The sequence below is a fragment of the Mercenaria mercenaria genome, unplaced genomic scaffold (genome assembly GCF_021730395.1).
Source record: "Mercenaria mercenaria strain notata unplaced genomic scaffold, MADL_Memer_1 contig_615, whole genome shotgun sequence".
Classification (NCBI taxonomy): domain Eukaryota; kingdom Metazoa; phylum Mollusca; class Bivalvia; order Venerida; family Veneridae; genus Mercenaria; species Mercenaria mercenaria.
Genome location: NW_026463499.1, coordinates 32,373 through 59,120, shown reverse-complemented (window position 1 = coordinate 59,120; position 26,748 = coordinate 32,373). Strand labels below are relative to the sequence as shown.

The 26,748-nt window shown below is 36.8% G+C and overlaps 1 protein-coding gene across 4 annotated transcripts; it reads right to left on the bottom strand.

Moving 5' to 3' along the window:
• Positions 1–1,274: 1,274 nt before the first annotated feature.
• On the bottom strand, positions 1,275–26,748 carry LOC128554666 (uncharacterized). 4 transcript variants are annotated; one of them, XM_053535968.1, is made up of 6 exons: positions 25,153–26,747; positions 23,154–23,211; positions 22,761–22,854; positions 10,928–11,030; positions 2,303–2,351; positions 1,275–1,412 (listed from the first exon to the last, which is right to left on the bottom strand). In XM_053535968.1, the coding sequence occupies exons 1-5, from the start codon at positions 25,173–25,175 to the stop codon at positions 2,324–2,326; spliced, it is 306 nt and encodes a 101-aa protein (XP_053391943.1). In that variant the 5' UTR covers positions 25,176–26,747; the 3' UTR covers positions 1,275–1,412; positions 2,303–2,323. The 4 variants fall into 4 exon arrangements, with proteins under 4 accessions (XP_053391943.1, XP_053391942.1, XP_053391940.1 ...); XM_053535967.1 differs by having other exon boundaries at positions 10,928–11,033; positions 25,153–26,740; XM_053535965.1 differs by lacking the exons at positions 1,275–1,412; positions 2,303–2,351 and adding an exon at positions 3,077–3,419 and having other exon boundaries at positions 25,153–26,748.

Below are 26,748 nucleotides of genomic sequence, written 5' to 3'. Positions count from 1 at the left end.
AGTACTTTCCCATCTTGATGACTGGTTCTGTTCATTTTGACTGTTCCCTGTTTCAATGTCTGTAAACTTGGGAAGTTTTGTCTCATCTGCTTCTCTGATTTCATTTGAAAGTAGAAGTGGTTTTGCTGTTCCCTTTTCAATCTCGTAAAGACAATTATGCACTACACTTGCTAAAAACCTGATGTTTTCATTATTCAATGGTACCTGTACTTTTTCTTTTTCTTTTAGAGGTGGTCTTGTACCATTAATACTTTTGCCAGATCCTGTCTCTGTTACGACTTTGTCTATTTCTGGTGGTATATCTATACAAACTGATGGCCTAGCATTATTTTCCCTTCTCTTTACCAACCTTTTCTTTCTTTGTTTCCCTTTTTTCTGGTTGCAAGAACTTTTACCTTTAGCTTGGGTATTGTAGTAAACCTCAGGATGGTAAAATCCTGGTGGTGGAGTGTCAATGTGGCTGCCTTCAACATTTCCAGTTACCCCCCTTGTTGATAAATTTAGGATAGGTGAATTGTCCTCATCTTCAGAGATATCTGAATACTGACTGTTTTTTATTATATTATATCTCTCTTTATCACTTTTTTTTCTTCTGTCAGAGTTAACTGATGCTTTATTTTGTTCTCTATTGTCAACTGTCTGTTTGGCTTTACTTAATTTTGAAGTATATTCTTTATTCTTGTCGAATTCATCCCTTTCTTTATTATTCTTGTCTAATTCACTTTTTCTTTCATTTATTATACCCTTATCACTCTGTCTGGTTTCAGTTACATCAGAACTTATGCATTTTTTCTTTTTATTTGTTTCTTCCCTCTCTTTGTTTGTTATACTTTTAAAGTTCTGGTGTGATTCATGGCCTTCTATATCTGTATCTATATCTGTTATATTTGTACCTGAAGCCAATGTAGAAGAAATGTTCTCATTTGTCTCAAGTTTATCAGTTCCTGAACAGTGTGTTATTTTGCTCTGGTCTGTACTCGAATCGTTCTCATCTTCTGTAGACTGATTTACATTAGTCTCATCAACTTCAGCATCTATTTGAACACCTCTATCCAAGGCTTGAATAAGTTTAGGATAATCAGACTCGTCTTCTAGTTCAAGTTTAAAAGGTGTTTTAAATTTAAAACCAAACATACACAACACTGGAATCTTTGGAAGACATTGTTCTCTTATCTGCTGCATCAAGTTATTGTAGAAGCTGTAGTCCACACAATTTGGGAGTATACCCTCAGTTCTAGCTTTCTTGCTAGCTGTCCTTTCTTGAGGGTCAGCCTCCTCTCTTGAGTGTCTTCTTTTACGAACCACATTTCCAGACTTGTGTGAAGAGTCAGAAGATTCCAAGTCAGAAGTGTGGTTTTCAGATACCTTGTTTACATCAAATTCATCTCCAAGTGATAGGGATGATAGGGTATCTAAAATACAAATAATGTAAAATGCAAGTATACTAAAACTTATTCTTGGTGTTAGTATCTCACAAGAGGTTATAGTTTAATGACCAAGATGCTTTGCAATATTTAATATGTCTAATTTTCTTCTGTTAATAGGCTCATTATGTTTTTAACTTCTCCATTTCAGAGAGAAAAAAAAATAACAAAATATTCATATTCAAAGCTATGAGAGGAATTTAATAAAGCTTTCATTGTGCAGATGGTCTAAAACTGTCATGTATTATGAACAACCTATTTAAAGAATACACAATGTCATACAAAGTAAATCTACAACAACTATGAGTTGTGGATCAGGAAAAAGATCGAGATTTTGTCAGACCCTAGTTTCTGGACTTACTTGAAACTGAGAGTGTGACATTTTTATTACCACAACTGAAGTAATGTGGTTGATCAATTTTCTTACTGTTCTAACCATTATATTATTACACAGATCAATTACCAGAAACACAATGTAACATTGATGAAGAAACAAATTAAAAATACAAAGTAATTTTGTTTCAGAGACCCTTATATACTCTGTAGCAGTGAATCTAGTTCTTATACTTCTAAGACCTGTGAAAAATTAAGTAATTCTAAAACTATTTAAGATAGAGTTATGGTTCCTGTTTCTTGTCCTCATTCTTCCTCTCTTTTTAATCTAACATTTTATCAAGTTACATTAGATTCCAATCAGTAATAACAAAGATATTGCTTTAAATTTTTCATGACAGAAATATACATGGACAGGTAGATGTAAGAAAGTGATTAAAATATAGTCCCAAAACACATTTTGTCAGAGTATAATAAACAGACCACAGCAAAGCATTAAACACTGGCTTCTATGACAAATGTCTGCTTAAATTAGATTTAATTACCTGAACATAAATGTGTACTTTCTAAAGGTCTGGGTTCCTCTGGAGATACCTAGAAGTACAGTAACAGAATGTATTACATGTATTACCATATTAGCAATGAATGGCCCAGTGTTTATGTTTTTCGGAGTCTGAAATTTAGACTTCTGATTAAGACCGGCAAATTTAAAATTTAACATTTTGTTCATAATAAATCTAAATGCTGAATTGTGTCTGAAATTTTGCTCAGCTGTCTGTAGTTAAATTTCAGTTTTAAAAAGAGAGAGCCTGTATTGTTTCATCCTGATATCTAATGTTGAGGGTTACCATTAACAACCTTAAATCAACTTTAAATGTATGGAAAACAAGAAGGTAACATAATTAAGATGATGTTCCTGACAGAATTTAACCCTTACCCTGCTAAATATCTAAAATGGACCAGTCCATCATTCAATTTGGGCCATACCACTTATTATTCAAAGGGGTGTTCACTGAAAAATTACTGACTGAATAGCGAACAGTGCAGACCATGATCAGACTGCACAGATGTGCAGGCTGATCTTGGTCTGCACTGGTCGCAAAGGCAGAATAACTTGCCGCCAGCAGGCTAAGGGTTAAAATGAAATACAACAGACCAACAGACATACTTCCTGACAAGACATGTTTTGTAGTAGGTCGCCTGGCAATAAATTCTTTCAATTTATTATGAATTTAGTTCTTTTGTTTTAAAGTTTTCCTCCTTGTTGTCATAGCAACAAATTTTGCAAGAATCCATTTTTATAATTGCTATTTTTGGTAGAGAATTGCAAAAATCATGTCTGTAATTTCCCTCAACAGGGTCAGTAGAGATTTCTGCTCAAGCAAATGTTAATGACAAGAGACAAAACCAATCACAAACTTTTGGGGAAATTATTCTTGTCACAATAACAAGCAGCAGACTACATTATGCATAAAGTTCTTGCAGTCTACTAGACTAAACATGTATACATATTGTTGTTTAAGTCTTAATTATCATGCTCTAAGATAATGCAATCTAAACTATACATGCATAAAGTTATTGAAGACTTAACAATACAAGCATTAAGTTCTTGCCTTTTTATGAAGACCATCATATCCTGCAGAAGGGATGTCTTCATTTACACTGTAACAAAATATCGAAGTAAATATAAAAATAATCATTCTTTTATTACAAGCTAACTTTGCATAGGATAGAGTGACTGAGAGTCTATGAAATGAAATCTTCAGCAATACAAGAGGGCCATGATCGCCCTATATCGCTCACCTGTTATCATTGCACTTGAGGACAAGAAGTTCCTCAGAAAAAATAGTCCAAAGGACAGGAACAACAAAGGGAAGAAATTTAACCAAAAAGAAATAAAAATTCTTACAAGGTACAGATATGTCAAAATACACCTAAAAATTGGAGGTAACATCCATGTTGTACCACAGAAAAGTAGTCTCGGTTTTTCCCTACGGCCAATAATAAAAAAGTTACTAAAAATAAGCTATTTATAGTAACATAAAAGGGAAGTAATTAAAAAAAAAAAAATATTGTAAGTGAACAAAAGAAGGATCTGCCAAATAAATCTGTTGACATAAATGAAATTTCAGATCAGTATCTTCATTAGTTATGGAGATATACCAATTTTAATTTGAAATAAAGGGAGGTAATTTGACATAAAATCAGTCCATAGTTATCTACCCTGATTGTCTCAGTCCAACTAATAGCAATAATGAAATTTCAAATAAGTCCTATAAGTACTTACTGATATAAATCCATTTTGATTACAATCAGGGGAGGTAATCAGATATAAAATAACTCTGGAACCTACGATTGGATCTGATTTGTCACGGAATCAAAGATTTATTGTTGTTGAAGATATTTTGGAAGTTTGTATCAAATAAAACCATAAACGAAGTCTCTATATGGCTGCAAAAGCCAAAATAGCCAATTTTGGACCTTTAAGGGGCCATAACTCTGGAACCCATGATGGAATCTGGCCAGTTGAAGAAAGGAAGCAAGATCTTGTGGTGATACAAGTTGTGTGTAAGTTTGGTTAAAATCAAATCATAAATGAAGCTGCCATTGTGCAGACAAGGTCAAAACAGCTAATTTTGGCCCTTTCAGGGGCCATAACTCTGGAACCCATTATGGGATCTGGCCGATTCAGAAAAGGAACCGAGATCTTATGGTGACAGAAGTTTTGTGCAAGCCTGATTAAATTCAAATCATAAAAGAAGCTGCTATTGTGCAGACAAGGTCAAAATAGCTAATTCTGGCCCTTTCAGAGGCCATCACTCTGGAACCCATAATGGAATCTGGCCAGTTCAAGAAAGGAACCAAGATCTTATGGTGATACAAGTTGTGTGCAAGTTTGGTTAAAATAAAATCATAAATGAAGCTGCTATTGTGCAGACAAGGTCAAAATAGCTAATTCTGGCCCTTTCAGGGTCAATAACTCTGGAACCCATAACAGAATCTGGCCAGTTCAAGAAAGGAGCCAAGATCTTATGGTGATACAAGTTGTGTGCCAGTTTGGTAAAAATCAAATCATAAATAAAGCTGATATTGTGCAGACAAGGTCAAAATAGCTAATTTTGGCCCTTTCAGGGGCCATAACTCTGGAACCCATAATGGGATCTGGCCAGTTCAAGAAAGGAACCGTGATCTTATGGTGATACAAGTTGTGTGCAAGTTTGGTTAAAATGAAATCATAAATGAAACCACTATCGTGCAGACAAGAAATTGTTGACGGATGCACGGACGGATGGACGCACGCATGGACAGACTGACGACGGACGAAGGGTGACCACAAAAGCTCACCTTGTCACTATGTGACAGGTGAGCTAAAAACAAAACAAAAAATTCTTACAAGGTATAGATATGTCAAAATACACCTAAAAATTGGAAGTACCATCCATGTTGTACCACAGAAAAGTGGTCTCGATATTTCCCTACCGCCAATAATAAAAAAGTTACTAAAAATAAGCTATTTATAGTAAAGTAAAAGGGAAGTAATTAAAAACAAGAGGACCATGATGGTCCTGAATCGCTCACCTCTTCCCACATGATCCAGTTTTGAGTATGACGTTGTTTTTTCTATTATTTGACACAGTGACCTAGTTTTTGAGCTCATGTGACCCAGTTTTGAACTTGACTTAGATATTATCAAGATAAAAATTCTGACCAATTTTCATGAAGATCCATTGAAAAATATGGTCTCTAGAGAGGTCACAAGGTTTTTCTATTATTTGACCTATTGACCTAGTTTTTTAAGGCACGTGATTCAGTTTCAAACTTGACCTAGATATCATCAAGGTGAACATTCTGACCAATTTTCATGAAGATCCATTCAAGGGTATGGCCTCTAGAGAGGTCACAAGGTTTTTCTATTTCAAGACCTACTGACCTAGTTTTTGATCGAAGTTGATCCAGTTTCAAACTTGACCTTGATATCATCAAGATAAACATTCAGACCAACTTTCATACAGATCCCATGAAAAATATGGCTTCTAGAGAGGTCACGTGTTTTCATTATTTGACCTACTGACCTACTTTTTGAAGGCACGTGACCCACTTTCAAACTTGACCTAGATATCATCAAGATGAACATGCTGACCAATTTTTATGGAGATCCATTCACAAGTATGGCCTCTAAAGAGGTCACAAGGTTTTTCTATTTTTAGACCTACTGACCTAGTTTTTGACCGCACATGACCCTCTTTTGAACTTGAACTAGATATCATCAAGATGAACATTCAGACCAACTTTCATGAAGATCCATTGAAAAATTCGGCCTCTAGAGAGGTCACAAGGTTTTTCTATTTTTAGACCTACTGACCTAGTTTTTGAGGCATGTGACCCACTTTCGAACTTGACCTAGATATCATCAAGATGAACATTCAGACCAACTTTCATACAGATCCCATGGAAAATATGGCCTCTAGAGAGGTCACAAGGTTTTTCTATTATTTGACCTACTGACCTAGTTTTTGATGGCACGTGACCCACTTTCGAACTTGACTTAGATATCATCAAGGTGAACATTCTGACCAATTTTCATGAAGATTTCATGAAATATATGGCCTCTAGAGAGGTCACAAGGTTTTTCTATTTTTAGACCTACTGACCTAGTTTTTGACCGCACATGACCCAGTTTCAAACTTGACCTAGATATCATCAAGATGAACATTCAGACCAACTTTCATACAGATCCCATGAAAAATATGGCCTTTAGAGGGTCACAAGGTTTTTCTATTATTTGACCTACTGACCTAGTTTTTGATGGCACGTGACCCAGTTTCGAACTTGATCTAGATATCATCAAGGTGAACGTTCCGACCAATTTTCATGAAGATCTTGTGAAATATATGGCCTCTAGAAAGGTCAGAAGGTTTTTCTATTTTTGACCTACTGACCTAGTTTTTGACCGCACGTGACCCAGTTTCGAACTTGACCTAGATATCATCAAGATGAACATTCAGATCAACTTTCATACAGATCCCATGAAAAATATGGCCTTTAGAGAGGTCACAAGGTTTTTCTATTATTTGACCTACTGACCTAGTTTTTGATGGCACGTGACCCAGTTTCGAACTTGACCTAGATATCATCAAGGTGAACGTTCTGACCAACTTTCATGAAGATCTTTTGAAATATATGGCCTCTAGAGAGGTCACAAGGTTTTTCTATTTTTAGAACTACTGACCTAGTTTTTGAAGCACGTGACCCAGTTTTGAACTTGACCTAGATATCATCAAGGTGAACATTTTGACCAATTTTCATGAAGATCCGTTGAAAATTATGGCCTCTAGAGAGGTCACAAGGTTTTTCTATTTTTAGACCTACTGACCTAGTTTTCGACGGCGCGTGACCCAGTTTCGAACTTGACCTAGAATTTACCAAGATGAACATTCTGACCCATTTTCATAAAGATCCCATGAAAACTGTGACCTCTAGAGATGTCACAAGGAAAAGTTTATGCACGGACGGACGGACGGACGGACGACGGACACCGCGCGATCACAAAAGCTCACCTTGTCACTTTGTGACAGGTGAGCTAAAAAATATTGTAAGTGAACAAAAGAAGGATCTGCCAAATACATCTGTTGACATAACGTCACCTCAACGCAACAAAGTCGTATCTTATTATGAATTTATAATAAGATACTACTTTGTTGCGTTGAGGTGACGATAAATGAAATTTCAGATCAGTATCTTCATTAGTTACGGAGATATACCCATTTTAATTTAAAATAAAGGGAGGTAATTTGACATATAATCAGTCCATAGTTATCTACCCTGATTGTCTCAGTCCAACTAATAACAATAATGAAATTTCAAATAAGTCCTATAAGTACTTACTGATACAAATCCATTTTGCTTACAATCAGGGGAGGTAATCAGATATAAAACAACTCTGGAACCTACGATTGGATCTGATTTGTCATGGAATCCAAGATTTATTGTTGTTGAAGACATTTTGGAAGTTTGTATCAAATAAAACCAAAAATGAAGTCTCTATATGGCTGCAAAAGCCAAAATAGCCAATTTTGGACCTTTAAGGGGCCATAACTCTGGAACCCATGAAGGAATCTGGCCAGTTCAAGAAAGCAAACAAGATCTTGTGGTGATACAAGTTGTGTGCAAGTTTGGTTAAAATCAAATCATAAATGAAGCTTCTATTGTGCAGACAAGGTCAAAATAGCTAATTTTGGCCCTTTCAGGGGCCATAACTCTGGAACCCATTATGGGATCTGGCCGGTTCAAAAAAGGAACTGAGATTTTATGGCAATACAAGTTTTGTGCAAGTCTGATTAAATTCAAATCATAAATGAAGCTGCTATTGTGCAGACAAGGTCAAAATAGCTAATTCTGGTCCTTTCAGGGGCCATAACTCTGGAACCCATAAAGGAATCTGGCCAGTTCAAGAAAGGAACCAAGATCTTATAGTGATACCAGTTGTGTGCAAGTTTGGTTAAAATCAAATCATAAATGAAGCTGTTATTGTGCAGACAAGGTCAAAATAGCTAATTCTGGCCCTTTCAGGGGCCATAACTCTGGAACCCATAATGGGATCTGGCCAGTTCAAGAAAAGAACCAAGATCTTATGGTGACACAAGTTGTGTGCCAGTTTGGTAAAAATCAAATCATAAATAAAGCTGTTATTGTGCAGACAAGGTCAAAATAGCTGATTTTGGCCCTTTCAGGGGCCATAACTCTGGAACCCATAACGGGATCTGGCCAGTTCAAGGAAGGAACCGAGATCTTATGGTGATACAAGTTGTGTGCAAGTTTGGTTAAAATAAAATCATAAATGAAACCACTATTGTGCAGACAAGAAATTGTTGACGGACGGACGGACGGACTGACGACAGACGACGGACGAAGGGTGATCACAAAAGCTCACCTTGTCACTATGTGACAGGTGAGCTAAAAAAACAAGAGTGCCAGACTGTCACAAAATATGCCAATCATCAAACTTGACCTACTTCAATGGGCATAATCCAAGAGTGATTTGGGTGGTTACTGTACTTGGCCGAGATATTAATTATGCCCACAAACATTGTCAGCAAGCTTGGTGCAGCTCGGATGAAAACTGTTCGACTTAGCGTGTAGACAAGGCTAAATTTACAGTTTTTTGGGTAATTCAAGGGCCATAATCCAAGAACCCCTCAGGAAAATTTGGCTGGTTATCGAACTTGGCCGAGATATTACACCCACAAACACTGTCAGCAAGTTTGGTGAAGATCGGATGAAAACTGTTCAACTTAGAGAGCGGACAAGGCTAAATTCGCAGTTTTTTGATTAATTCAAGGGCCAAAATCCAAGAGTGCCTCGGATGATTAGGCTGGTTATCAACCTTGGCTGAGATATTATGCCCACAAACATTGTCAGCAAGTTTGGTGAAGATCCGATGAAAACTGTTCGACTTAGATAGCGGACATGCTTTGGATGCCGACCGCCCACCGCCACGGGTGTTCACATAATACGCCCTTTTCTTTCAGAGACAGGCGTATAAAAACAAAAGGAAGTTCAGTGCCATTTCTTAATGATGAAGATTTCACTTCATACCATCTATCAGTCTTTGTTATTTAATTTCTATCAAATCCTCTATAGGTCAGCCTCCAAGTATGGTTCATTGTGGTGGAGAAACCTACATACATTTTGTAGTCTTTCTAGGAATAAATAAATACTTAAAAGATTTTGAAAATATATATTAAATGATATGGCATGTGACTAGATGAAAACATAGGGTACACATCAAATAAATGTTAACTCATAAAATGTATTGCACATAAGAAGTTCAAAACTCTTATATGGCCTTTCATCTTCATTTCAACAGTTCAACTGGCCTACATAAATAAAATAAATTATATTCACAGGCATGACTTGTTTTTGTTGTCTTTGTTTCTGAGGGAAACAATACATTTGTAACCAGTTCAACAAGAGCACTGCAATGCGAAGCAATATACGCCAGAAGGTATGACCTTTGACCCCCAAGTGTGACCTTGACCTTAAAGTGGGCCATCAGAAACATGCACTCTGCACATCATCTTGATGTGGTGAACATATGTGCCAGACCCCTAAGTGTGACCTTGACCTTGAAACGAACCATCCAGAACATGCTCTCTGCACATCGTCTCGATGCGGAGACATTTGTGTCAAGTGTCTTCGAAATCCTTCAATGGGTTCAAGAGTTACCGAGCAGACACAAAATTGCTAATGGTTAGATGGACACTGACGTCATAACATAATATGTCCCTTCAGGCATATAAAAATGTAAATTCAGTTTAAAACTACTCTTCTGTATTTTAGCTTGAACAACAGACATATCGGACATATTGTGTCATCACTATTTAATATTTGCCGAGGACTAATACATTTGTATTTTATGGATTTGTGTTGTTCAACAAAATTATATTCATTTAAACTTAACAAATTAATAACAAAAGCTGTCTGTGAAAAATGTATGCCCCCTATGATGGCCTGTCCAATTTTTAGTCCTGCAATCACTTTAACATTCACCTTTGACCTACTGAACTCCAAAACAATAGCGGTCATCTAATAGATTCTATACAGGTCACATGCAATCGTCCTCTGAAGTATGTGGATTGTGAGCCAAACAAAGCATCTCAGCCTCATGGTCACTGTGACCTTGACCTAATGCTCTCCAAAATAATAGTGCCAGGCAAGCATCCTATCAAGTTTGAATGCAGCAGGCAAAAGGGATCTTAAGTTGAAACCATTTTCAGTCTTGAGGTCACTGCGACCTTGACTTTCTGATTTCTAATACGATAGGGGTCATCTATTAAAAACAGGCAATCATCCTATAAAATTCAATGAATGTAGGCCAAAGTTTTCTTTACTTTTTCAGCAGGAAGCATTTTCAATCTCGAGGTCACTGACCTTAACCTTTGATCTACAGACCCTGAAACAATAGATGTCATCTACTGACCACAAGCAATGATTCTCTGAAGTTTGACTATTGTGAGACCAAGTGTTCTCTAGTTATGGATCGGAAACCAAAATTATCTATCGAATAACCAACAGACAGCCAGACAATAAGTGAAACAATAAACCCCTTCTTCTTCGAAGGGGGAGGGGGGCATATTAATAAAGTACCAGGAAATAATTTATACTAGTACCTGTAAGCAGGTTGTACGATATCCGGTAACTGTTCACCAACTGTTCTCTCCCCGATGGAACCACACATTCTGACATTGTCATTGGTTGATGGTAGACCTTCTCCTGCTGAAATACATTCTTATAACTTGAATTCATTACTGAACCTTTTCAAATTGACTAAAATTCTGAGCCTTAAAAAATGTGATTCCAACTGTAATGTTCTGTAAGAAAAAATCAACTGCCTCCATAGTCTAGAGGTACAGCATCCACTTCCAGTGCAGAAAGGTCGTGGATTCATTTCCAAACCTCATCATACCAAAGACATGAAAAACAATACCAGCAGCTTAGTAGTGGATGCATTGGTCGAGAGGGCTAGGACGCTTTCCTACAGAGGTGAAGGCCCCTGGTTCGAATCCTGGCTACTCCCATTGCGGTGTGTCCTTGGGCAAGGCACTTTATCATGATTGCCTCAGTCGACCCAGCTCAAAATGGGTACCTGCAAATTGCTGGGGGTAAGGTATAATTGGTTTTAATTGTTCTTAATATACGGTCGCTAAAAAGCTCTACAGAGCTTATGTTAACTGTTTCACAAAGCGATGGTAAATAAAATTTACCTTTACCTTTAGCTTATGCATTAATCTCTTCTCTCATACCCTCCATCAATAATGAGGTGTTGAGAGTGATTAATACAAGTTCTAGAACATGCTTCCCAAATTGTGTAAAACAACAAAGAAACAAGAGCACCGCCAAGCGGAGCAATATATGCCCAAAGGGTTACATCAGAGGATGGGAGCAAAATTTTAAGAACTTGACTGTTGAAGCCCAAAGGACAGGAACAACAAAAAGAAGAAATTCCAAAAAAAATTGTAAGTCCACAAAAAATTCTTACCAGGCAAAGTTGTGTCAAAATACATCTAAAAATTGGCTGTACCATCCATGTTGTACCACAGAAAAGTGGCCTTGGTTTTTCCCTTCAGCCAATAATAAAAAAGTTTCAAAATAAGCTATTCATAGTAACAAAAAAGGGAAGTAATACAAAAAAAACAAGAGCTCGTTGAACACGAAATGCCCCCCTTGATGCATTCAGTAATTGCACAAGGAACAGAAATTATATGCTCACTGTAAACAAAAGTTCTACCGTTCTGGTTCAATCTGACCTTGACCTTTAATCTATTAACCTAACAAGATATCACAGAGTGATCTTGGCACCCACCACTGAGCCATTTTTGAATGTTTCAAATTTCAAGACTAGGTCAAGGTCAAAATCAAGGTCAAATTTCATATCGGTACAAAACAGTCAAAATCAAGGTCAAATTTTATTTCGGTACACAAAACTATGCATGTGGTCCAAATTTGAAGCCTGTACCTTTAGAAATGTGAAGGTAGGTCACTAGGTCAATCTCAAGATCAAAGTTCATTTCAATACACAAAACTATGCATGTGGTTCGAATTTGAAGGCTGTAGCTTGAGAAATATGAAAGTAGGTCACTAGGTCAAAATCAAGGTCAAATTTTATTTCAAAACACAAAACTGTGTGCGTGGTCCAAATTTGAAGCCTGTACCTTCAGAAATGTGAAAGTAGGTCACTAGGTCAATCTCAAGACCAAAGTTCATTTCGGTACACAAAACTATGCTTGTGGTTCAAATTTGAAGGCTGTAGTTTGAGAAATGTGAAAAAAAGGTCACTAGGTCAAAATCAAAGTCATATTTTTTTCGGAACACAAAACTAAGCAAGTGGTCTAAATCTGAAGTATGTAGCTTCAAAATGTGAAAGTAGGTCACTAGGTCAATAACAAGGTCAAAGTTTGTTTCGGTACACAAACCTATGCATGTGGTCCAAATTTGAAGGCTGTAGCTACAGAAATGTGAAAGTAGGTCACTAGGTCAAGGTCAACTCATGTCAAGCTTCATCTTGCCACTCAAAACTATACATGTGGTCCAAATTTGAATGATGTAGGTTATGGACATGAAGATTCTAAGTTTTTTGCCTATATAAGTCTTTATGAACCATGTGACCGCCGGGGCGGGGCCATATTTGACCCTAGAGGGATAATTTGAACAAACTTGGTAGAGAACCACTAGATGATGATACAATACAAATATCAAAAGCCTAGTCTTTGTGGTTTGGTCAAGAAGATTTTCAAAGTTTTTCCCTATATATGTCTATATAAACCATGTGACCCCCAGGGCGGGGCCATATTTGACCCTAGGGGAACAATTTGAACAATCTTAGTAGAGGACCACTAGATGATGTCATATACAAAATATCAAAGCCCTAGGCCCTGTGGTTTTGGACAGTTTTTTTCTATATAATTCTATATAAACCATGTGACCCCCGGGGTGGGGTCATATTTGACCCCAGGGAAATAATCTGAATAATCTTGGTAGAGGACCACTAGATTTTGCTACATACCAAATATCAAAGCTCTAGGCCCTGTGGTTTTGGATAAAAAGATCAGAAACCGTTTAACTGTTCCTGGCCAATGTGACCTTGACCTTTGACCTAATGACCTCAAAATCAATAGGGGTCATCTGCTGGTCATGACCAACCTCACTATCAATTTTCCTGACATTAGGCCCAAGCATTCTTGAGTTATTGTCCGGAAACCATTTTCCTGTTCCTGGTCACTGTGTCCTTGACCTTTGACATACTGATCTCAAAATCAATAGGGGTCATCTGCTGGTCATGACCAACCTCCCTATAAACTTTCATGACCCTAGGCCAAAGCATTCTTGAGTTATCATCCGGAAACCGTTTAACTGTTCAGGGTCACTGTGACCTTGACCTTTAACATACTGACCTCAAAATCAATAGGGGTCATCTGCTGGTCATGACCAACCTCCCTATCAACTTTCATGATCCTAAGCCCAAGTGTTATTGAGTTATCATCCGGAAACCGTTTAACTATTCAGGGTCACTGTGACCTTGACCTTTAACATACGGACCTCAAAATTAATAGGGGTCATCTGCTGGTGATGACCAACCTCCCTATCAACTTTCATGATCCTAGGCCCAAGCGTTCTTGAGTTATCATCCCGAAACGGACTGGTCTATATTCCGACCGACCGACCTACCGACAGACCGACCGACATCTGCAAAACAATATACCCCTCCTTCTTCGAAGGGGGGCATAATTATTGTAAGAGAACAAAAAAGGGATCTGCCAAATAAAAACAAGAGAACTGCAATGCAGAGAAATATACAAAAAGCAAAGTCATATATGACCTTTCACCCCTAAATGTGACTTTGACCTTGAAGCAAGTCATCCAAAACATGCGCTCTGCATGTTGCCTCAGTGTGGTGAACATTTGTGCCAAGTTTCTTTGAAATCCTTCAAGCAGTTCAAGAGTTACAGAGCAGACACAGCAAAGTCATACGTGACCTTTCACTCCTACGTGTGACCTTGACCTTGAAGCTAGTCATCCGAAACAAGCTATCTGCATGTCGTCTCAGTGTGGTGAAAATTTGTGCCAAGTTTCTTTGAAATCCTTCAAGCAGTTCAAGAGTTACAGAGCGGACATGAAACACACTCATATGACCTTTGAACCCTAAGTGTGACCTTGACCTTGAAGCTAGTCATCCGAAACATGCGCTCTGCACGTCGTCTCTATGTGGCGAACATTTATGTCCAGTTTCTTTGAAATCGTTCGAGGGGTTCAAGAGATATAGAGCGGACACAAAATTGCTAACGGACGGACAGACGGACACCGGTGTTATAACATAATAAGTCCCTTTGGGCGTATAAAAAGGGTGAAGGCAGGATTGCCAAATGCACTGAACACATCAACAAAGATGTAAGCAACACATTTTACAATGACACTATACTGAACTGGCAAGGAACAATGCACATTATGAGGGTTGAGTGCAATACTGCCATAACTCCTATTAAATAAACTTTGATTCAAATTTTAAGTCTTATTATATAGATGACAAAAGCATAGACATTAACAGATAAAACATATACGAAGCATGTGCAAAATGCAGGTTGAAAATAGGGACAATCTTAAATCAAAAAGGCAAAAAAGTCCCAAAATAGTTTGTTTTGCACCCTGCACACAAATGAACTTTTAAAAAATCGTTTTTTTAACTTAAATCATTGCTTGCTATTTGTGCAAATAGGAAAAAATGTAATATCTTTAATTTCTTAAAGTAAACCCATTTGCAAATGAATTATATATTTTTACTGATTTATTTGTATGCACAAATAAAGCCCCTTGGTAGCTTATATGCTCAAGTATTTTGATAAAATAGTACTGTCTTGATAATAAAACTGAGATCTGATTATGTCATAAAGCTTTACATTATTTTTTAATTGTAAAGATATTGGCACAACTAGGATTGTATAAAAGGTTATTAGCAATACCAATCAAGAGGACCTTTATAGCCCTGCATAGCTCACTTGACCTAGTTCTAACCCCAGATTACATACTATCCCATAGGGCTGGGGCGATTTCAAAATTTTAAAACCGTTTAATCATTTGTTTCAAATCGAAATGAACCGGTTAATCGGCCTTCATATTGAAAATGCTGTTTTCTTTCCTGTCGACCGTATCAAGGTACTTCAAGCAGCTCAGACTTCGTTAGAAACTTACCGAGTTTATCGTTTGCAAGCAGTGTGACAATTAATAAGTCATATTTTGGTGTATTTTATTTTAGATATATCACGACATGCAAATCCGAGATTATTGACTATGTTCAGTTTATGTGCTGGTCAAAGAAATGTATAAAGATAAAGTACAACTCCTGATGTTTATTGTTTGCATGGTAGTGATTACCGGTCTTGCAAAATTGAAACCGGTTTCACCTAGAAATCGAATCGGATCTGATTAACCGAGTAATCGTCCCAGTCCTACTATCCAATATGATCTAGATTTCATTAAAACAAACATTCTGACCCTAGACGACCGAGTTTTGAACTTTGACCTCAACTTCACAAGACAAACAACCTGACAAAATTTCATGGAGATCAATAATAAAATGTTGCCTCTTATTAGTAAACAAGTTTTTTATGATTTGACAACCTTGTTTTTGCCTCAGCTGACCCAGTTTCATACTTTAACTAGATTTCTTAAAGACAAACAGCATGACAAAGTTTCATGAAGATCTGATAGAAAATGTCTTCTTGAAGGTTACTGACTCAGAGGTTTTTTCTATGATTTGACACATTGACCTAGTTTTTTTTATCCCAGATGACACAGTTTCAATCTTGATCAAGATATTGTAGAGACAAAAGTTCTGGCCAGGTTATAGACCAGGAAGAAAATATGGCCTCTAAAGTGTAAACAATGTATTTTCATTTCAACTGGATGTTAACTGTTGGAAGAGTTGAGTACAAAATGTTTTGATGTACCTGTATGTGTGACATATCAAAGTAAACAAGAGCTGTCGCTAATGGTGACAAATGCCCCCGCAGCACCTTGACCTTTGACCTGGTGACCTTGACCTTTGACCTGGTGACCCCAAGGTCAGTAGGGGTCATGTACTCAATAAGTACTATCAGCATGTGAAGTTTGAAGGTCCTGGGTGCAGTGGGTCGCGAGTAAAGTGCCTTCATGCAAAAAGTTAACGTTGTGACGATTGGACGGACAGTTGAAAACTAATATGCCTCTCTTCAGGGGCATAAAAAATGGCCATAACTCCCAAAATAATAATCAGCAAGTCCACTTCATGTTGATAACATACATGGAGTTTAATTTCAATGGAATGGAAATTGTAGGAGTTGAGTACATAAGAGAGGGCCCTGTATCACCTACCTGGCCTAGTTCTTAACCCAAGATAACCTAATATGAGTAATTTGGGCTAGACTTCATAGACAAACATTTTGACCATATTGATCATTAACCAATTCTTTTCAATGAATTGACCTAGTGAGATAATTAGTTTATATAGAGGATATTACATGAGTGTCTTTTTATATTGAATTTATTAAACGAGTTGAATAAAATAATAAAATGCGAGGCTCTCGCATTTTATCAATTTTATTAAACGAGTTTAATAAATTCAATGTGGAAAGTCACAAATGTAATATTCTTTTTATCACATGTTAGCCTTTCTTGTCGAAACATAAAAAATCGACTTTCTTTTACTTTATATACAAGATAATTTGACCGACGTCGCCTATACTATAAATGACGTCGACGTCAAAGCTTTATTACACTTGTGTATTATCATTTTTATTTAATGGCTTTATTTACACTCCCGTGACGTCAAACATGTGATAACTAATTTATCTTAGCTCAACTGTAAGCTTCAAGCTTATTTGAACCACAATCCAGTCTGCTTCTTGAAAAACCAGTACTAGTGTGATACGAGAAGGCATGGTCGTGACCTCAGCGGGGCTTGAATCCACGACCCACAGAGCAGCTAACACCTTAGCCACTATACCACTGCTCCTCTCTGGTGAGATGGTTTTTGACCTCAGGTACCCACTTTTGAACTTGAACTAGATTTCATACAGACAAACAGCCTCACCAAAGATTTATGATGATCAAATGAAAAATGTTAACAAAGTTTTTCTAAGACTTGACCTATAGCTAATGATCTAATTTTCTCTGGAGATAAATGGGTCTTCAAACAGCAGGTGTTCGGAAGACAATGTAGTGGATCTGTAATCAATGTTGACTCTCTGCCTACAATGGGCCTTCAGACTAACATGCTTTCAGATAAGCAGGTCTTCTGACTGGCCCTAGGACTATTGAAGGATGTTCATAGTTTATGAGCATATTCACTAACCTAGCTAAATTTTACACAGTAAATGTTCCAGCAAAGCCAGTAAATAATCTTGAAAAGTCTGATGTAAAGTAGGACTGGGACCATTACTCTGTTAATCAAATCCGATTCAATTACAAGATGAAATCAGTTTCAATTTTGCAAAACGCTAATCGCTCTTAATGACTTCATGAATCATACTAAAACTATCTTTATACATTTCTTTGACCAGCACATAGACCCACCGTATATTTCCGTAAAACACATCAACATAATCAATAGTGTCTGATTTGTCTGTCATGATATATTTAAAATAAAATACACCAAAATATGACTTATTAATTATCACACCACTTGCAAATAATAAAGTCCGTAAGTTCCTAATGAAGTCAACTGCCGGAAGTACCTTGATACGGTTGTTAGGAAAGAAAACGACATTTTCAATATACTAACCGGTTCGATCGGATTTCATACAAACAATTAACCGGTTTCAAAATTTTAAAATCGTCCCAACCCTAATGTAAAGTGAAACATCAGCAGACAAATAAAACCTGTGCAAAACTATCGCAAAACTGAAAGTCAATACAAAATAAACACAGGCAATCCAATAACAGCAAAGATAACAATAAGCAAATAAATGATCTGAAGTCTGTAAAGCATATTGCAAAAACTCACTCAAATAAAGGAAAGACATTATTATTCTATAGGTAGATAAACACATACTTTCTGTAATCTTTAGTAGTATGAATGAGTCTGTACAATAAGTGATTTAATGCAAAGTTATGCAAGGTTTAACAAATTTTAAACAATTTCTTACCTTTAAGTGTAAAAACTAAACCAACTCTGCAATTTAACAATTAAACCTTTTGTACTAAATCTTCATGTTACTTATGTATAAACAAGAGGGCCAAGATGGCCCTAAGTCGCTCTCCTGAGTAACACACCATAACAGTGTAAACATGTTTTACCTAGTGATTTCATGGAGACAAATATTCTGACAAATTTTCATTAAGATTGGACCCAAAAAACATGGCCTCTTGAGTGTAAACAAGCTTATTCTTTGATTTGACCTGGGGACCTAGTTTTTGACCCTACATGACCCAGATAAAAATTCATATGATATTTCATGCACACAAACATTCTGGCCAAGTTTCATGCACATCAAATGAACAAGAGTGTTAACAAGCTTTTCCTTTGATTTGAATGGGTGACCTAGTTTTTGACCCCATACGACCCAGTTTCGCACTTAGCCTAAGAATCCTAAAGATAAACATTCTGACCAAGTTTCTTGAAAATAGGGTCATAAATGTGGCCTCAAGAGAGTTAACAGGCTTTTCTGTTGATTTGACTGGATGACCTAGTTTTTGACCCCATATGACCCAGTTTCGAATCTGGCCTAGAAATCATCAAGATAAATATTCTGACCAAGTTTCATGAAGATAGGTTTATAAATGTGGCCTCTACGTTGTTAACAAGCTTTTCCTTTAATTTGACCTGATGACCTAGTTTTTGACCCGACATGACCCAGTTTCCATCCAAGCCTAAAAATCATCAAGAATATCATTCTGTGCAAGTCTGTATCAAATCAAAGCATAAATGTAACTTCTATATGGCTGAAAGGGCCAAACTAGAAAATTTTGCCCCTTTCAGGGGCAGTAACTCCAGAACCCATGATGGAATCTAGCCGGTTTTCAACAGGAACTGAGGTCTTATTGTGACTTAAGTTGTGTGTAAGTATGGTTAAAATCAGTTATAAATTGTCACTTCAATTGTGTTCACAAGGTAAACATTAACAAATTTCGGCTCTTTCAGGGGTCAATCAGGGGCTGTAACTCCAGAACATATGATTGAATCTGACAGATTCATCATGGAATCCAAGATTTATTCTTGTTGAAGATATTTTGCAAGTTTGTTTCAAATCAAACCATAAATGAAGTCTCTATATGGGTCCAAAAGCCAAAATAGCAAATTTTGGATCTTTAAGGGGCCATAACTCTGGAACCCATGATGGGATCTGGCCAGTTTTTGAAAGGAACTGAGATATGATGCCAATACAAGTTGTGTGCAAGTCTGATTAAAGTTGATAACAAAATGTGGTCTCTATCGTGTTCACAAGCCTAAAATAGCAAATTTTGGTCCTTTAAGGGGCCATAACTTTAGATCTCATGATGGGATCTGGTCAGTTTCTGAAAGGAACCGAGATATTATGCGGATACAAGTTATGTGCAAGTTTGATGAAAGTTGATTAGAAAATATGGTCTCTATTGCGTTCACAAGCCAAAAATAGCAAATTTTGGCTCTTTAAGGGGCCTTAACTCTGGAATCCATGATGGGATCTGGCCAGTTTTCAAAAAGGAACCAAGATATTATGCCAATACAAGTTGTGTGCACGTTTGATTAAAATTGATTGCAAAATGTGGTCTTGATCGTGTTCACAAGAAATTGTGAACAGATGATGGACGGACGACGAACAAAATGCGACCACAAAAGAGCTAAAAGATACTCTATAAAAATTGTCATGCTGGGCCTCAAAACTGCGCACTGCATATGTATTCACCCACATCAATATATATCTACATTAATTATGAGGAAAGTGGCTGCTTAAACGGATTTCATGATTAGTCCAAAAATCTTCATCAAATCATGAAACAACAAACAAAATGGCTGTAATAGTCCATTACTGGACCAGCAACTAAGAACAAAATTACCCAAAGGTGATGTCTGTAGGGAACAGAATTTATCCCAAATGGGTTTGCGATGATGATGACCCGTATACTAAAGAAACATCACCCAAAGGTGATGACTGTAGAGAACAGAATTTATCCCAAATGGGTTTCCCATGATGATGACCTGTATACAAAAGAAACATCACCCAAAGGTGATGAATGTAGAGAACAGAATTTATCCCAAATGGGTTTCCGATGATGATGACCTGTATAAAAAAGAAACATCACCCAAAGGTGATGAATGTAGAGAACAGAATTTATCCCAAATGTGTTTCTGATGATGATGATGATCAGTTTACAAAAAAAATCTTATCTTCAGTATTTATAGCGACAACTATTGTACACATATTACAACAGTATGATGCAATGTCAATAATATTTTGCCTGATAATCAGCCATTTTGGTAAATATATGTCACACCAACAGACCGCTGGTTATAAAATGTAATTTTATTATGAACAAATTTCAAAATAAATGTCCTATCCTCTACTGTGGTATATCTCAAGAAAGGTAAATGTACAAGCTAGAACTGTAAGATGATGTCATATTCTTTATGTGACTATACTATCTCTAGTAAAACAAGAGCTGTCTGTTGACAGCGCGCTCGACTATTCGAAGAATTGATGGAAGTATGGCATCAAAATATTACCAGAGATTTTCAGACAAAAGAAGGAAAATACATAAGACAAACCATGTACCAGTCCTGTATTTGGATAAATCTTGCACTATATGGCAATGTAGGGATAACGCATGTTTTTTCGTGTTATAACATCTGCAGAATTCCGAGGGACTGGTTGGTACCCGAGCCCATTAGGGCGAGGGTACCAACGATTCCCGAGGGATTCTGCAGATGTTATAACATGAAAAGAACATGCGCTAATGCTATTCTAGCATAAAACGCGTGAAAACCAGGTAAATGAATATTTTGTCCCTCAACACCCCCGAAAAGTGGCAATAACAGCAGTTTTATGCTAGAATGTGTGACCATGATGGTAAGTAAGTGTTAAAACTTTCAAAGCCATATATCAAACAGTTTAGACAAAACATGGAATGGTATGCCAAACTTAACTAATTTCTATGTCAAAAAAGGGCCATAACTGAGCTAAAGTCCTTGTCCTAGTTATGTAGTCTTGCCTACATATGTAGACTATGATGGTAAACAAGTGGTCAAAATTTCAAAGCCATATGACAAACAGTTTACACAAAATACAGACTGGTATGAAATATTTAACTAATTTCTAAGTCCAAAAAGGGCCATAATATAGCCAAAATAGTTGACAGTGTTATGTACTCTTGCCTACAGATGGAGATCATAATGATAAACAAGTGTTCAAAGTTTCAAAGACACAAGTTAAATAGTTTTTATAAAACGCTGACTTGTATGAAAACCGAGCCAATTCTCAAGTCAGACAAAGTGCTGCGTTCAATAAACGCTTGATGCCCCCGGTGGCATCCTTGTCGATACAAAGCAACCTAAGAACAAAACGAGGTAAAGGTCAAACTGAGGTCAGGTGATGTTTGATGATGAGGAATGGTCACAGGTTACATCTGTATTAGTATCAATTCATTCTTGTAAGCGGTATTGATGCTAGACAAAACGGTCCCATTTAGTTAACCAAGAGATGGCCCATATAAAGCAACCTAAGTCCAACATGATGTCAAGGTCAAGGTCAAACTGGGTCAGTTGATATCTGAAGATGAGGAATGGTCACAGGTTACATCTGCATTAGTATCAAGTCATTCTAGTAAGGTGTATTGATGCTAGACGGAACGGTCCCATTTGGTTAACCTCGTACGGATGGACGAACGAACGGACAGGATATCACTATATGCCTTCCGCATCGGTAGATGCCAGGGGCATAAAAAGGGCCATAATTCAGCCAAAATAGTTAAGAGAGTTTTGTACTCTTGCCTACAGATGGAAATCATGATGATAAGCAAGTGTACAAAGTTTCAAAGCCACACGTCAAATAGTTTTGACAAAGCGTGGACTTGTACAAAAATTCTATCAATTTCCAGTCCAAAAAGGGCCATAATTCAGACAAAATAGTCCACAGAGTTATGTACTCTTACCTACAGATAGGGATTTTTATAAAAAACAAGTTATAAAAGTTTCAAAGCCATATGTCAAGATTTGTATGTTAAAAAGGGCCATATTTCAGCCAAAATCCTTGATGGTGTTATGTACTCTTGCCTAAAACTGGACAAGTCGATGGTACACAAATGTTGAAAGTTTCAAAGCTTTATCTCAGAAGGTTTTGTCAAAATGTAGACTGGTATGAAAAACTTAACCAAGGTGTGATGCAGATGCAGACACCATGGTGAGTACGATAGCTCTACTTATTCTCCGAATAGTTGTACTAAAAACTGTCCATCAGGTTGTGAAAAGACTCCTATATTCAAAATAATTACTCATACCTTCAATGTTAATAAAAGCTGTTGTTGTAGTAGGGACAAAAACAGCCTTCTCCTCTTCATCTAAATGTTCTCCATGTTCGTCCATCTCTGTTACCTGTTTGAATTAAACAAGCCAATTTACATACTCTGCTCTGTCTATACCAGTGATAGTAAGGGCATATTGTAAATATTTCATTACATAACACTTCATAAAGCTTTTCTACATATCTTGTTTTCTTTTATAAATAAATTCTACAAAGAACTCTATAAATTCCTTCATCTTTATTTTTTATTTACAATTACCAACTAATAAAAATACCAAGAAAACTTTGACATAAATCTGAAGGCAAATTCATTTCAGAGGAGTGACTGTAGGGACTTGGTACACCAGAGTGTCTTTAAACTTTCACTTACCATTACAATGCTTTGCTCATTCAATGATGTCACTGCCTCGCTGACTCTCAGCTCTTGTCTGAAAAAAAGTATATGTTTATGGTCGTACTTAATCAGCCTTTTACATCTTTCAATTTGGACAGTACCATTAACTGTTAAAAGAGTTATAAACTTCTTTGGTCTCAGTAAATGAAGGGCCACAACTACTGAGCGACTTCGACTATCTGACGTCACTTGATATCAAACTCTGCCAAGACATTATGCCCATGAACGTTTTGACATGGTAAGTTTGGTGAATATTGGATAATAACTACATTTGTAGTCAAGTTACTGAGTTGGCACTGTCATTTTTTTTGCAATTTTGAGTAATTGAAGTCAGAACTCCAAAGCATCGGGGCCAGGGATGATTCAGGTGGCTATAGAACTTAACCGAGCTATTACACCATGAACATCCTGACCAAGCTAGATGGTCATTACTAAAGATAAGAATTACCAAAGTTGAAGAGCTAACAACATTTGTGGACACTTAAGGTCTTCCCACCATGATCAAATAGTACGTCCTGTTTCACAGGCATATAGAAAGAGCATTAAAGTCAATAAACCAGATCAGTTGTTAACTTCGAAGGCTCAACTACAACAACAACACGTCAAAATACTAAGATACACTGGTGTAAAAAGGCCACAAATTTATCTTCAACAAAACCGCTGCTACCTCTTCAGACAGGATAGTATCTACTGTATGTGTACATTTTTTTGCGCAACGAACATTTTGCACTCCAGCACCTAGTCTAGAAAATACCATTTATTAGCGCAAACTAAAATTCGTGCTGTGAGACATCATATTCATGAATTCATGCGCGGACATTATGAGCACTTCTACTGAATAGTTGTGATTTGCATTTTATAAACGTAATTGTTCCCTTATATCTCTTTATTGTCCAAACAAACAATGCATTGTTGCAAAAACAGGCTCGCATTATGTGTGAAAAATAACATGATTTGGTAATTATGATCAAGTCACTGTTATCAAGTGTGATGGTAGTTTAAATATATTTTATTTGTTGAACAGAACAGAACATATCGTACAAACAACGTACACATACATAAAACAAGCTTAATATCATACTGACAAACTGAATTAAAATGTTTCGTACTTGAGAAGTTTGGGATACAGAATTTAAAATTTCGCTGAATTCATGAATTCGTGGGTGTCCGACCTGTGCGAATGCGCGAAAATTATGATCCCACAAATAAATCTATACATACAGTATTCAATTTAAGGAACACTGTCAATCTTCACCATTTTAAGTAATTAAAGTTAGAATTCCAGAGCCACCTAAGTCACACAGATCATCCGATACTGACTGATATTTCTTTTATTATCAAACTTATATGACTTGGAAATAAGAAATCACCTATTAAAAATTATCTTAATATCCCTTTGTTTTGTTTTTGTTTTTTTGAGTTTAACGTCACACCAACATAATTCATATTCATGCTTTTGGATGAAGACCCTAGGTGCCCCTCAGTGCATGATTTCATCCCAGGCAGATGCCTAGGTAGAACCACTGACCATCTGAAAGCCATGCAGCTGGATGACTTTCTCACATTAAGAATTCAACGCCCTCAATTGGCTCAAACCTATATTGGCGAGGGGCAAGTGATTCAAATTCAGCAAATTTAACTGTTGGCTACTTTTTGTTTTTGTTGGGATATACATCAAATCACTAAGTTGCCCCTCCTGGCCAGATTTCAGGCACAAGCAGGCACCTGCATAGAACAACTAACCTGCAAGTTAGGTGGATGGCTTTCTCACATGGAAGTCAGGTTTCGAACCCACAGAGGCAAGGGGAATGTGATTAAAAGTCTGTGACCTTAACCATTTAGCCATAAATGAGCCCATTTCTTTGACCTCTGTAACCTTTAAATTGATTTAATTGACTATTTTAGCATATAGCTTATAATTCTAAAAGCAATTAATTATTAGTAAATCAAAGTGCAAAACAGAAGTTTTACTTACATTCCATCTCTGTCTCCAGGCATTTTTGTCCCTGCTAAAAACTCAAAATTCCAATTAATTATAAGGGTATTTCCAATGAAAAATGCACAACTGTTACTTTGTGTTTACTGAAAGTTTCTTTTTTGACATTGCATACAGTCCACTTTTTAAAGTCACACAATAAAATGAATGAAAAAAAAAAACAACATAAATAACACCTTCTAACTTTCAGGGAAAAAGTAATAGTAGATTTATATCTGAAAAATGAAAATGTGAATTGAAATCCCGGTGTCTATGTAAAATTCACACACTGTCATATCTAGATAATTATATATAGTCAATAAACTGCGACAAGGTACAAATGTCATAACACTCAAAATTTTGGTACTTAAAAAACAAGATCATAGTTTCACTTCCTGCTACAGTCTCAAATAACAACTTATATCTTTTTAATAATCTGTAACAGCTGGGGTTTATAATGACATCAATAACGCAAACTATAACTTATTCTGTTAAAATCTCTTTTATTATAAGGCTCTCTCATAATGTGAATATATAAACACTATTTTTTCAAATAGTCTTTACAAACTTTGGAAGAATAGGGCTGCCTGCTACATACATGTATATATAACCTATCTATTAAGATCACCCTTTGGAAAGATAAAGAATTGTCTTTGTTAACAGATAGTAGCCTATTTCAAGTTATTACTGTTAACAGGAAAGCGGATAGAGAAAATGATGGATGTTCTAGGCCTGCTATATAGATATTTGTGGTCTTCATGAAAGATGGCCCCAAAGTACAATTAATTTCCCATAGAGATACACACAGATACATCTATGCAATGCTTTGACACAATGTTTTGGAGAAAAAGCAATGTCTCCCCCAATGCATAGTCGTATAGGCAAGAAGTCAATAGGGGACAGGAGTCAAAGTCAAAGAGACACTGATGGTTGGCTGCAATAGGGATCATCTACTTGGCATGTCCAATCATCCAACTAAGTTTCAACATTCTGGGCCTTAAGTGGTTCTCAAGTTATGAATCGGAAACAGTTTTCCATGTTCAGGCCCCTGTGACCTTGACCTTTGATGGAGTGACTCCAAAAACAATAGGTGTCATCTACTCTGTAAGTCCTATCACCCTATAAAGTTTGATGGTTCTAGGTCAAGTGGTTCTCAAGTTATTGATCTGAAATAGCTTTCCATGTTTAGGCCCCTGTGATCTTGACCTTTATTAGTGACACCAAAATCAATAAGGGTCATCAACTCTGCATGACCAATCATCCTATGAAGTTTTAACATTCTGGATTAAGTGGTTCTCAAGTTACTGATCGGAAATGGTTTTCCATGTTCAGGCCCCTGTGACCTTGACCTTAAACAGAGTGACCTCAAAATCAGTAGGGATCATTTACTCTGCATGACCAGTCATCCTATGAAGTGTCAACATTCTGGGTCAGGTGGTTCTCAAGTTACTGACCGGAGATGGTTTTCCATGTTCAGGCCCCTGTGACCTTGACCTTTAACAGAATGACCCAAAAATCTATAGGGGTCATCTACCCTGCATGACCAATCATCCTATGAAGTGTCAACATTCTGGGTCAAGTGGTTCTCAAGTTACT

Excerpts from the sequence above, each read along its gene's own strand:
- LOC128554666 (XM_053535964.1), bottom strand. The coding sequence starts at position 25,175 with ATGCCTGGAGACAGAGATGGAAT. Across the intron at positions 23,212-25,152 it reads CCTGGAGACAGAGATGGAAT|ACAAGAGCTGAGAGTCAGCG; the intron begins GTAAGTAAAACT and ends ACTTTTTTTCAG. Across the intron at positions 11,034-22,760 it reads AGCTTTTATTAACATTGAAG|CAGGAGAAGGTCTACCATCA; the intron begins GTATGAGTAATT and ends AATGTATTTCAG.